The 14223-nt window shown below is 32.8% G+C and overlaps 1 protein-coding gene across 19 annotated transcripts in view; it reads right to left on the bottom strand.

Annotated features, from left to right (window-relative positions):
* The window catches only part of LOC111037941 (voltage-dependent calcium channel type A subunit alpha-1), a 263106-nt gene that overhangs the window by 48777 nt on the left and 200106 nt on the right, over window positions 1–14223 (bottom strand). For 16 of the 19 annotated variants that reach the window (XM_022320795.1, XM_022320792.1, XM_022320802.1 and 13 more), the window contains 4 exons: window positions 4643–4855; window positions 3121–3226; window positions 2868–3007; window positions 925–1022 (listed from right to left, as the gene is read on the bottom strand). In XM_022320795.1, the coding sequence (XP_022176487.1) occupies window positions 925–1022; window positions 2868–3007; window positions 3121–3226; window positions 4643–4855 (557 nt within the window). Of the gene's footprint in view, window positions 1–924; window positions 1023–2592; window positions 2691–2867; window positions 3008–3120; window positions 3227–4642; window positions 4856–14223 lie in introns of all 19 variants that reach the window. The other 3 variants (XM_022320794.1, XM_022320799.1, XM_022320811.1) reach the window with 1 other exon arrangement.

The following is a 14223-nucleotide window of genomic DNA, read 5'->3' as shown; positions in this document are numbered from 1 at the left end:
TAAATTCATAATAATTTATATAAGATTATATTATTATTATAATAATAAATAATAACGCTTTTACTATTATAGCTATAGGTATTATTGTCACGAGCAATCGCAGTGATCTTTCGTTTTGTAATTATCATACCTAAGACACTGTATACAGTCGACTCACAAAAACTCAAACCTCCGGGGAATAAAAAAAAATTTGACACACGTATTTTTCCAGTTATATTCAAAATAATATGTATCTCGAAGGCTCGAACACAACTTCAAAACTCTTCAAGGAGGCAAGAAAATACTTCGAGTTATCGGGGTTTTCGGGTTTTTGTGTTTTGAGTTATTGAGACTCTTCGAACTGCTGTCTATAAACTATATAGGAGGGGTGGCCAAACCGTGGCTCGAGCCTCATCTCCTCATCCCGTACAAATAATACTTCTGATCTTTGTTTTTCCTGCTCTTCACATTATTTTTCATTACATAATTGTGCGAATCACGACTCTCTTATCACTGGCCATCCCTGCTATGTAGTATAAAAAATGTAAAAGCTGTAATAATAGGACGGAAAGCGTAATACATTAATACATTTTAAGAAAATAAGTATGTACATCAAAAGTCAGTAAAAACCACCACCACACGCTGTACAATAATATTATAGGTGTATAGGAGTGTATAAAATATAGTAATATAATAATATATAAGTACATACGATGCATCGACGCGACCATAATTATTGGACGTTACCGTTCCACGGGCAAATTTTTATATTTCAGTTTTTTTTTGTTTTTTTTTTTAATCGTTATTTTCTCTGTTGACCTTCATCATCTGACTCCTTGGTGGGGGGGTGTTAGGGAAAATGGGGTCTGCGAGGTTACGGGCAAACCCCGCTCTATATATATATTAGTCGTTTCCGTCGTGTGCGTGTATTTGCGGTGTACTCACTTGGAATTCCGGAGACCAATTTGAGCGGCCTCAATACCCGGATCGCTCGCAGCGTCCGCAGATCCATGTTTGCCGCTGACGGTATTTGTGTTATACATCTGTGGCAACAACACTTCTAATCACTACTCAGTGCGCTACCTACCCCAAAATAAACACGCAATCCGTTCTATTCATCTAGTTCTATGCGTCTATATGTATATAGTTAATAAATAATGTATCTGGTCGTGTCTATATAATAATAATAATAATAATAACAATAATAATAATAATAATATATAATATATCTGTTCGATATGGTCGTGCGCGATGGTCCCGAATACAAAATAATAATAATAATAATAATAATAATAATAAAAAAATTGTAATAATAATAATATATGATAGTATATAATATATATATAAAATATATATATATATATATATAATATGTAATAATATATATATAGGTAGTAATATAATAATAATAACAATAATAATAATAAATAAAACAAACCGGAATCTACGGATCGAAATACAAGATTATTTAAGATACGTTCAAATATAGCAAAAATAATGTCGGTATATATATATATATAATATTTATGTATTACGCATTAATTATTTTATTATTTCGTGTGATAACCATTTTAAGTTTGCTGCCGGGAATATTGTCGAAAAAAAAAGTACTGGGGAAAGGCCAAGGTTGTGATGACAACGGTTTTTTTTAATGACACGCGTGTATAATGTAATAACGTATATGTAATAATATGGTAATGACATATTGCGTTCCCGTTTCCAATTGTTTAAAGAAAATGTAGAATCGCGGCGTTTCCTGATTTTGACCGATTTACAAAGTAAACTGCCACTATAAACAGACCAATAATTTTCTACGTTCGCCAACATTATAGTCCACTATATTCCTAATGTATAATATATTATATGTATTAATATTATGCTCTGATAGCAGTATATTGAAAATACAACATATAATATTAAAACATAAAAAATTAAATAGGTATATACGATTCAAAAAATATAATCTACGATATTAATATTTATTATAATATAATATATAATATTATCTACAGTTGACTCGCTCAAGTCAACGATGACGTGCAGATTTCTAATAGAAAATTATTTTATATTTCGAGGTATAATATCGTATAATATCAATATGTATTATTCATAAAAAAAAAACAAAATATATATAATCGATCAACAGCTTTATACAAAATATATATATATATATAAATAATATAGACCCGTTTTGTTATTATAATTCTATCTAGTTTTCTAATACGCCTAATCGGATCTAAATGATGTATGAATACTGTTATAAATCTGTTCGAATCAAGCCGAATAATAATATATAATCCAACTACAAATCGATCAACTGTATCAACGGTAGTTCTACACGGGAATTTCTATCATCCAGCAAAAGTCCAAAAGAATAATATATATTATGTATATATGTAAATATATATAATATATGTATATATATATGTATAAAAGTTCGCAAACCAACGGTTACGGTCTAATCCGATATTCGGAATATGTCTATACCAAATGCAATACGCCTACAAAAACGGGTTAAACAAATGGTTTTACTGAAAAATAATAGAACATTCGAGGATTTTTATTGTGTCAAAAATGCTTTCCTGTGATCCTGAGACATTTCGAGTGCCTTACTTGGGATTCTCGAAACCAGTTTCAAAGGCCTGAGCACCCGAAAGGACCTCAACATCCTCATGTCCAGCATGTTGGACTCCATGAATTCAGTCATTGACCTAGAAATCGGTAAACCCCTGAGTCCAATGTATCCCTAGCCGATTTAAAATAGTTTTGCTTAACATATACGTTTTGTTCTAATTTTTTTTTCTTAGATTTCGTGTCTATTTTTTAAGTATTTTTTTCATTATAAAAAAAAAATTTAAAGTATTATCATAATAAAACAGTGTACTCACCCTGTTACAACTACAAAAAAGTCCATAATGTTCCATATATTACGAAGATATGAGCCGCTGTGCAGTAAAAAACCTAAAGCTAATATTTTGAGAGTCGCTTCGACGCAAAAAATTGCTAGGAAAACGAGTTCGGTTGCCTCCTGAAATTATTACACCGAACAAAACGTTTTAGTAAAACAGAAAATACCAAACCAAATACCAAAATTCGTATTAAAAGGTGTAAAACATGTGCAATGACACTCGAGTGATTTACCAAAGTCTTAGCAAGTACAGTCTTGTCTCCCCTGGGCAGATGTTCCTCTAGAGCCAACACCACGCAGTTGGCTATGATGGTTAACAGCACCGCATATTCGAACGGAGTGCAAAATAATTGAATTAAGAAAAAATACAATAATAATATTATAATGTCGTGCACAAGTAAATTGCTGGAAGAAAAAAATTAAAGTAACACTGAAAATTTAATATATTTCTCCTCCCTCCCCCACCAAATTTGATTTATGGCAATAAGGATAACATAAAAGGCGGCAAGGACATAGTGGGAGCGGTCATAAAATCAAAACATTCGGTCATAATAAAGTGTTTAAACGAAATTGTATACCTACAGTCTACACATAACGACAATCGAAATTGAAAGTATAACACTAGGAGGATACTATTGGTACATAATATAATATGTATTTTATTATACGTCGACGTCAAGTTATTGACCTTGAACATGATTCGGTGCGTGTTTTGGGACTCATAAACCTTTTACAGGGTGGGAAGGACGGAGAAAGAGTGAGAGAGAGAGGAGATCATAAAATTATTTCCGTTAAAATCCAAACAGTGTCCCGGTCTCTCGCGAAACTGGCGTGCGCTTGAGTAGAGAAAACAACGGCATTAGACTTGGGAAGCATAGGCTCTACACAAAAACCGCACGCCCAGGGTTTTCCACTTCCAATTTATCTGCTTCTAGTATACACACAATTTGGTGTAGAACAGACGACCATGAGAAAAAAAATTCAATTGGAAAAAATTCAATTGTTAAAATAAACTATAATAGCCGTACCTTAGCGGTTGGTAATAAGTTCATACAATAAATTATTGTAGTTGTACAAAGTGAAATCATAAACAGTACATATAAATTATAAATACACTGTAAGTACTTATCGGAAGAAAAGCGGTATCGACCTGTCTACTCCATAATTATATTGTTAGTATTATAGCACCCTATCTGTTTAGAAAACTCCTATAAATTGGATTTAATTTATACCAATAAAATCTCTAAACCCGTCTGCCAAACTTCTTTCAACGAGCCACGGGTGATTTATTTAAAAATATAATAACACACAGAGAAAAAAGCAACCGAGGACTGACGGATTTATTTCTAAATTTCAAGAATATTATAATAATGCATCCAACCAGACCGATAATAACTGCGAGTATGGTCATTGGTCACCTAATATTCAAGTTCGTTTTCCAATCCCTAGTGCAAGCCTTCGCCGCACCAGCTAAAAGCCTTTCTAGTAAGCGGCGATTCTCGAATGGTAAATTTTTTTAAAAATAAAATGTAATTATTATACCTTCAAGCCCTCCCCCCCTTGACCGTTGGTGGTATACTATATAGGTATACTATTGGTTATGAACACTTCCCTCAGCGGAGAGTTCATGATCTGCACGTCTTGCTGCAGTCTTACAGTATCGGTCGAATGAGGGTATGGGCCACGCGTGTGGTATTCAGACATATTTTACTATTTTAGTGATACTACGACGAATTTGGCGTTTCAAAAGGATATGGCCATTCGATGATGAACCTGGTGTACCGGCGGACGGGGTTGTCGGTGCTGAACAGGAACAGGGACGACGGCCCGGGGGGCGCGTCCGCCTGCTGGTGGTGGTGATGGTGGTGATGGTGGTGGGACCGCGGCCTCCCCATGCCGGCGGATGTTCCCGCCGACCCGATGCAGTCACGTCCCGCGGCCGCAGCTACTTCCTTCTCCGCCGCCAACCTATACAAACGGAAAACAAGACATCCAATATTAATTTCTGTGGATTAATTTTACTGTACATAATATTTCGTATATCATAACATTCATAACATATTATACAATGTGAGGGAGAGATTGTGGCACTAACAATAATAATAATAAATATGATAAGCAAATACGTATAGGTTATCTGTCTCAAAAGAGAACAATCAATTTTTTCGCATGATAAATGATGTGATTGGCGAGTCAAGACCTGCTGCTAGGATCACTCTAATACCCAGTCGTTGACGAAAAATGCTCAACACTGATAACATGTGGTGATTAATTTCTTTTGATACAGAGTATAGGTTATTGAACATAACCGTTTCCAATACAAGTCGCGTAATGTTATAAAGTATCAATGTATATGATGTACCTGCACACTGTGGAACCTCCACAATAACTCGAATCGGTCAGGGACAAAAAAAATTCAAATTATATCGAAAACTCGACATAGATGTTCAAGTTGTTAACGTTCCACTGTAATATTATTTTATAAATACGTTTATTATAAATACAATGTCATCTTAGGTGTTTAAAGATATTCAAACATACAATAACGTCACCAGCAAATATAAATATTCATATTATTATTATACACAGCGATTTTCAAAACGGTATAGGTACCTATAGCTGTAATAATCATACGAAAAAAGTATACTTAAATATTACCGTGTATATATTTTGTTACAATATTATATATTTCGAATAAATCTCCTCATAACAATATGGATTTTGTCTCGCGATGATTTTCGTTCACACCCTATAACATGCTAAAAATGTTCAAACAAAACTATCGTAGTCCGACTATTCGGGTCATCGACAACATCGGCAAATTCTTGAAAATAGTTTTAGAAACATATATATACTCGCAACGATTACTATAAAGTGTATTACTTTAATACAAATAAACCGCGCACGCTTTGCAATATGTAAGTACTACCGTATTAAGTGTGAATACAATCATAATAATATAATATTAATAATTGTTTTCATATTATCAGACACCATAGACGACGAATTAAATCGATTTTAAACCTACTTAAAATGTATATTATATTTTTTGAAAACGATAAAAATAATTGAACAAAATCCATTAAAAACCGTGGCAGTTTGTTTTCGTAAATGTACAGTTATTATTGTTGGTGGTTGAACGGGAGTAAATCGATACGCCCTATTGCATGCAATCTGCAGAAGCTTTGTAACACTCTCTCACCTATTACATCTACGACTATAGCACTGTGTTTCAATAATATAGATTTACCCGAGAAGAAGCAAGTAGGTATAAAAATCGCGAATTAAAAAACAAACTGTGACTTACAAACTTAACTTTAAGAACATTTTAACATCTTTTGAAAATTAATTCATTATGTTAGTTTACTCTCTCCGCTGAGAACTCTTTCTCTCTGTTACACATTATTATAATATTGACATAGCGATAAATGTCTTATACTCTCTTAGACTAACGACTTAGAAAATCGCGTGCTATAAAACAGGTTTTTCATTTTCCTCTTGTGGTACTACAGGACTTGGGTGTTTTTCATGCACTATTTAATCTGTTTCTTTCCTTCTGTGGTACTATGTATTCCGATGTAGGTAAATATTTTATAATAATAAATAATAATAATGGTGTCCCTGTATGCTGTTTTTTTCGACCCACTCACATAGTTAGGCTTTTTTTTGATCCTTATGGATCAAACAATATTTTTAATAAAAAAAAACAATTATATACCACCAAAATAGTGTAGGTACCTATTAGTTTCTACCACTGAAGCTTTTTACTTAGTTGTTTGAAAAGAATTGCAATTTTACAAAATAAAATATAATGTTAACATATTTTTTTTATTTCCCAGCATAATAGTACGATATACAGGTACTTTCGTTCTATTCTGAGTCATCTTTCATACATCTTTTATGCAATATAATGCCTATGACCTATATTCATGTTACTCCCAACTATGTAGGTATATATTATATATTGTATATTATGGTATAGGTATTCATAAATTACCATCTTTAGTATTTTATTATATTATGATGTTTTTCTTACCTTTTTTTTAGACTTATATCTAATGCGATTATTGAAAGCTAACAACAATATGTAAACATCTTAGTTGTAATTTATTGGATTATAGAACATTGAAAAGATATATAAATAGTTTAATCTATGATAAAAACAAATTTTACATAACATAGCTTGTAGGTTTATAAATTAACTGAATTCCATTTCTTTTTTATTCGTTGTATTGTGTTAACAAAATACTCGTGAACGTAATTTACTATAGTAATATCATGGATTTATCAAAGTACAAATGACGGGTGCGTCAAATATTGTATTAATTCCATTAATTCAAATTATTTCGGTAAATCTTTGTGGCAACATGTATTTATGTATTCATAAAAACTTTGTATAGTGTCAATAATTAATTCAGTAAACAAATATTTAAAAATAATATGAGCTGGAAAGGAAGGAATTTAGCAGGACCAATAAATTAAATCACTTGACGAAAATATGTATAAGAAGTACACGAGAACACAATCGCCGAAGCAATTGTTTTGGAAACTATATGATAGTATATTAAATTATGATGTGGTATACATAAATTATAGATAACAATTATATCTAGTCAAAAATGTTATATGTTAAATCCATCGTTTACGGTAACAAGTCAAATATTATACATAACTCTTCGACGGTGGATTATTATTGGTGTGGGAAATAAGTCACATGAACGTTTAACGCATAATAATGTTTATACGATTAAGCGACCATAGACCATAGTATAATAATAATCATAGTCGTACACATTATATTGATTACCGTATTATAATACTATTTAAGCGACAATACGGCTAACGCGCAAAGGAATTAAGTCGTTTCAATTATCATGTTGTGTATAAACACTATATTATTCTTATATAATACGCACTTAATATTTCCCTGGCGTAACAATTTCGAAACAACCTTTTTTTACATAGCATTAAAAAGCTTTTTTCTCGGTAATCACGAATCTTTTTATAGCACCCCGGTGAACGTGACATCTTTATTCTCTGAGACAATAATAATTATGATTACAACTTACAAGTAGTGAGTATACAGAGTGTCCGATATTATAGTGTTTGAGATGGGGTTTTCGAAATGTGAAAATGAAGTTTGCATAATCCCTCCACTTTAAAAAAGGACCGGCGTCTTGCGACATTCTGTATGCACATGTACTTAATATAATAACTTACACACGCACACACACACACACACACGAGTGAGTATACAGTATACACTATGTGAATGGTATTCATTTAAAAATGCAAGTTTTATCACGTAGTTTAAAAGCTGAATAGTTCGCAAGTCGTCAACGTGACTCATAATCAACTTTATTTCACGATGCGTCAAAAGATATTAAACACGGTTCATTAAAAAGAGATAAAAAAAACTGTTTGTACTTAACACAAGTAGACGTTATATAAGTTATACGAAGCATTATATGTTATCCGTAAATCTCTATTCAAAAACTTCACATCCATGCATGTGTACGGTTCAAGAAATAAAAAAATATTTAATCAAGTACAATCAAGTATTATTGCCTAAGTGAAACAACTTGGTTCAGCTCATTTGAATTAAACCGGATTAAAAACGAAAAATCGATATAAATGGATAATAATAATGCAAATAATTAATATGGTATAAAATATTAGTAAAGGTGTATTACTTTTTTGAAGTGGTTTTATTCAGTACCTATAAGTAGTATTACCAACATCATAATTCATCATAAGTCATGGAAATAATAAGATTTAAAGTTATTTTTCATGTTTCGGCTAGTGTTTAAATATTATATAAAAAAATAAATAGTAACATGATGATGTCAAATTTCGCCGAGAAAAGTATATCTAAATAAAAACAAAATACTCCTCGAATGAAAAATGTGGCAGAATATTAATGTATACCTATTAAAAATTGAAACTTAAGCGTTAAGGCGGCCTCATTACAATAGTATTATACAATAACGACCAATGGAGGAATGATTACACTGTTTTCTTAAGAAATTGACTTATACAATTTAAGTATATATATTAGGTACCTATTATACAATTAATTTGTTGTTAAAAGTTTATTGAATTGGCCGCAGTAAGAAAGAAAACGCTGTAAAAATGACACAGTCACTTTTATATATTTATTATGAATGGATTATAAAAAAATACGATTTCCAATAAAATGACTATTTTGGAATTCAAAACTGTTCACTTCCGATCGATCGGCTGTAATAGATACAATGTAGGTACCTATTTAATACGTGGAATGGTAAATAAATAATAAAATATCAGAAGACCGTCGACACACTTTTATCGTGAACGTCCTACGCAATCAAGAATCTGTAGAGGACCGAAAAACTGCTGAGTTGTCTGCAGGGGTATTTTTAATCTATCGGCATAGGACTCGCCGGCGATCGTTACGTGTCGAGGGGTGAATATTTTTGACACGGATGGTTCGTACATTTTCAATTAGTATTATATGTTGTATCATATAGCATTATAGTGTATACGTCTAGAGCCGCGTAATAATTATGGGTATTTAATAATAATAATATTATGCGCACACGGTTTTCGACCCATTTATTTTTGAAAATTTCAATGACAGATTTCCAACACCATACATTGTGAAATTCATGATCGTATGATTCATCATAAAGCATAATATACTCTCTTAGGTACAAAATTAATAAAAAAAAATTGTTAGGGTCCAAGGGCACGCCCATCACCGTGAAATATTTTAATAAAAATAATATTATTTGTATTTTTTAATTATGTCGTATACGATATCAGTTATTGTCGACATAATAATAATAACCAGACCGCAAATCGATGGATTGTTTATAATATTATAAAGCACGTTCTGAAGGCAATGGAACTTACGGCAAATAAGTTGCTAAAAATAACTTGAGCTTTGTTGCTATAATGTCAAAACAACTATTTGCTGTTGTATATATTATATATATTTTTTTTTTTTTGATATTTTTATAATATTATGGTGTGATTTACAATCATTATCAGTGAGATAATCGTTAACAGGAAACGATGGGTTGACAAAGTTTATAAATGGTTTCCACACATACAAGTTACTATACAATTCTGTCGTCTCAAAGAGTGCAGTAACAACCTATATAATAAGTACCTAGATGTGATAGAAAAGCAATTCAATTTTTCATTTAAGATACCTAGTACAACCAGGTCACTCAAAACTGTGGCATTGCCAAAACACTCCTAGGTGCAGTATACCGGTGCAGTTACAATGTTATGTTGACACACCAATTTCTTAAATACCTACAGAAAAACTTTGGCACGTATAAAATCTGCTTAGTAAAAAATAAAATAAATGCCTGAAACCCTCGGGGATGCGTTAATCTACCGTAGGCATCTACATAGCATAAAATAACACAGTCGTAGCGTGTTCAGAGCAAGCCCACGGACCTACAGACCGACCGGTCGTGCTGCTGTGTCGCAAAACAGTAGCTGGCGCGTTGCCGCGGGTGCCGCCGCCGCGGTGGAGACGGCGGCAACGGCAGCAAAAGCGGCGGTGGTGATGTCCGCGGCGGGCCGGGCGAAACGCTGTATGGCGATCGATGCGCTCCGCGGCGGTGGCCTCAGCTCTCGGCGGCGTCCGTGACGTCACTGCCCACCGAGTCACGGTTGTTATTACGTCACGGACGATAAACCCGTCCCACTAACCAAGTTCGAGTCGATATACCGTCCCCCGGCCCACCGACGCCTGCGAAAGGGAGAGTCTCCGCCGCTGGAGCCGCCACCGCCGCCGCCGCCGCCACCACGTTGCCGGTCCGCGCGCGCGTCGCACTGGCTGATTTTTTTGCGCACACACACCTTTGAATGGCCCGGCGGCGGCGTCGGCGGCGAGCTCGTAGTCGTCGACGACGTCGTCGTCGTACTCTTTTGCCCGTAACCGCCGCCGCCGCCGCTGTTCCGGTAACAACCGTTACTACTTGACCTTTTTCCGCGTTACGTCAATACGCGCGCGGCGGGCAGAGGGTGAAAAAGAAAAGAAATCGCGCGCGCCGCACTTTATTAAACACGGGGGCGCGCGCGCGCACTCTCTTTCATACACACACCCGTGGGAGTAACCCACCATCGTCACTAATGCCGAGTGCTTATATAATATATATAGTCGTATTATAATACTATTATAGTCATTACTATTATGTATAAAAGTATATAACTCTACGTGTACCTATACCAACTTCTGAACATTATAGTACTGGATGATTCGTTTAACGTGTAATATTCACTTTTTCGAGAACAATTAACGTTTTTTTAAAATATTGTGTGGTAATAACATTTCAAGTGCCTAGTTAAAAAACTACATTTTTTCATTATTTTTTACCTACAATTTTTCAAATGTTTTAAGTAATTTATTGTATACACGACGACATACATTTTTAATACCTTTTTCCAAAGTAGAATTTTCTTTTTGGTGCACCTACCTACTTTGACGTATAAAATCAGATTTTGGACGAGTAGTTTATAGAGGTGTGATGAGTATTTAAGGTTCAGACGAGTGGAGTGGAATAGGGGTACTCCGCAAAATGTTGGTCCACTACTCTGCTCATGTATACTTTAAATACTTATAATTTATAAACTACTTGTTCGACATTTTATTTTCATAGATCGAAATACTCATAATAATATTCTATACAAAACTCAAAAAATAATAAACACGATAAAAACAGTAAAAATATAATTTTTTTCAAATATATTGTTCTATGATTTAATAAATATTTTTGTTAGTGCCTTCACTCATCTCAAATAATAAGTGTCTTACTTTAAATGGATCACTCCGTATATTATACTAACAATATTATGAGCGGACAACAATATCGTGTTTATCGTCTATAGTAACGTATATCCCATATCTATTACATGTTTATTATTATTAATATTAGACAAAACCTACGCGATGCATAACTGTCAATCGGAAATCAATGTAATAATATGAAAATAACACAATTTCCACTAAAATGGGAATGAATATTGAAAAGTTGTTATATTTTGTTTGAAGTGTCAAGTGTTTGTACATTGTTGAATGTTTATAACTCGCTTTAAAAATAATATGTAAAAAAACAGGAGGTTCACTATGTAATATTCTTAATTTTAAATTTGATAATACGTCAATCTACTCTAATATTAAACATACCAGACTTAAATATTATAATGTATAACTCAGAGTACGTATGTTATGAGTATTTAAGACGGAGAAACAACGGGTGTGTCCTCTTAAACGACATTTTCAGACAAATAATCGAACATAAGATTATTTATTTTTAGCTCTGTTCCTAAAATACAAAAATAAAGTGCGAAAAACTATTAAAAATCGACATGAGATTTTACTCTTTGAATTTAAATCAACTGACAGACCCCTGACTGAATATAATATACCTACTTTAATATTATACAGACATTTTAATGATTAACGTACCTATTACCTACCTATTGAACCTATACAATAATATTATAAATAAACCTTCTTGCTTGGTGATGGGGGGTGACCGACATATTTTCCGCATCATGTGACTTGGTGTCGTAACCATGCAAATTAATGTTTTTTTTCATTATTTTATGGCATCTACTGCATGGTTATTAACCGGTTTTTTAATGTGGGGGATTGCACGGTTGGGTCCGAACACGTGCACGTGTAGCAAGGATTTGCTACTGAAAATCCCGAGTGGTCACCCATCCGTTAACCAGTAACACTGGCCGGTGCATAACGGTACACAATTAAATGTAGAAATAGTGCCACACCAAGCCAAGCAAATTGATATTAATTAATTATTTCCCTTGAAAGTCTGAATAATATATTATAGGTATTTCCCAGCAATATACGATGCCGAATTTTTAAAAAATAAATTGAACAACATACGTAAAAGTTTGATCGTCTACTACTATACGTCTACTATATAGTTTTCTTATAGCAAACTAAAAAGTATCGAAAATACATAATAATATAATATGTATTTTTTTTTTAGATATTTCATGTTTAAATTTGTACAAAACAGGACACTTAAACAAAAATAAGAATTATTGTTATTTTATTGTATTTCTAAAAATATCGAGAGAATTGAGACTTTTCATCATCATATATATTATTATTATTTATTAAGTATACACAACAAAACGTTTAAAATATTTGGATAAATATTAAGCCACTTATACGACGATCCTATTCACATTGTTCTACTGTACTTCATCGGTACTTACTGATCAGCTGTTGTAGTAATACTATTATACAATATTATGCGATTCGTTTTTAGAAAAACTTAGTTCAGAACTAGTTTGTGTCGTGTATAAAATATCATGTACAATGATCAATCATTGAATTGAAATTCTCTCAATGACGAGCTGTATTCGCGTCGCGGACACCTGCTATACTACACAGCGGAGCAACTGCATATTTTTTTTTTTTATTGGCTATCACTAATATTTTTCAGCTATCGGTTCTTCCACATTAGCTATAATGTTATTGTTTTATTATTTTAATCCAGTGCTCCCCCCCCCCTCGAAATGTACGGGGAAATTCTTTCTGTCGTACGCGATAATGAACGAATTTGAGAAGCCACCTATATTTGCGCTCTCACGCTAGACGGATTGTAGTAGGTATTCAGTATTTAGTACACGGAACATCGTTGCGCATAGGCCGAGATGGTACGTAATATTATCCCGATTGAACATAAGAGTAAGAAGTATTTATCTATTATATCTGTGATACACTGATACGTTTTAAAAATTTGGCAGTATGACATTAAATAAATGTTTTTGTTTAATTTTAGAAAATATTGATATATAATTATTAATTATATTGTGTGATCAAAAGAAAATGCATTACTACTTTTCCTTCTATTTTTTAAATTAATGTAAAACATTTGATTTCAAAGTAATTATAGTTCTAAGAGTATATCTTTTAGTGCTATGTATACAAGTATTTAAATTACTTAAGAGTATTATTAAATTGATGGCCACTGGTAAGGATAACCAACAGGATAGCACGATTAAGTATATTGTAAGAAATAAATATAAATACAAATTTGTATAGCACTGTAGTAAACAAATAATCAGTCTCCGCCCTCCCCAGGATTTTTTTTTACGAACATCTATGAGGTTAGGTTTTTTTTTTATTTATTTTTTATACTATTTATTTTGTCCAAGATTACCTTTAATAATATGAGTGTTGAAAATTTGTTACCGTCCAAGTTTTCCACAAAGGCACAAAATAATAATATATAAATAATAATATTATATATTTCATCTGTTGGTTTAAGTACTTATTATCACTTATCAGTTTTAGTAAATGA

This window comes from Myzus persicae, unplaced genomic scaffold, assembly GCF_001856785.1.
Source record: "Myzus persicae strain clone G006 unplaced genomic scaffold, MPER_G0061.0, whole genome shotgun sequence".
In the NCBI taxonomy this organism is placed as follows: Eukaryota; Metazoa; Arthropoda; class Insecta; order Hemiptera; family Aphididae; genus Myzus; species Myzus persicae.
Note: the sequence above shows the minus strand (reverse complement) of the source record. Positions and strands in the feature narration are given on the sequence as shown.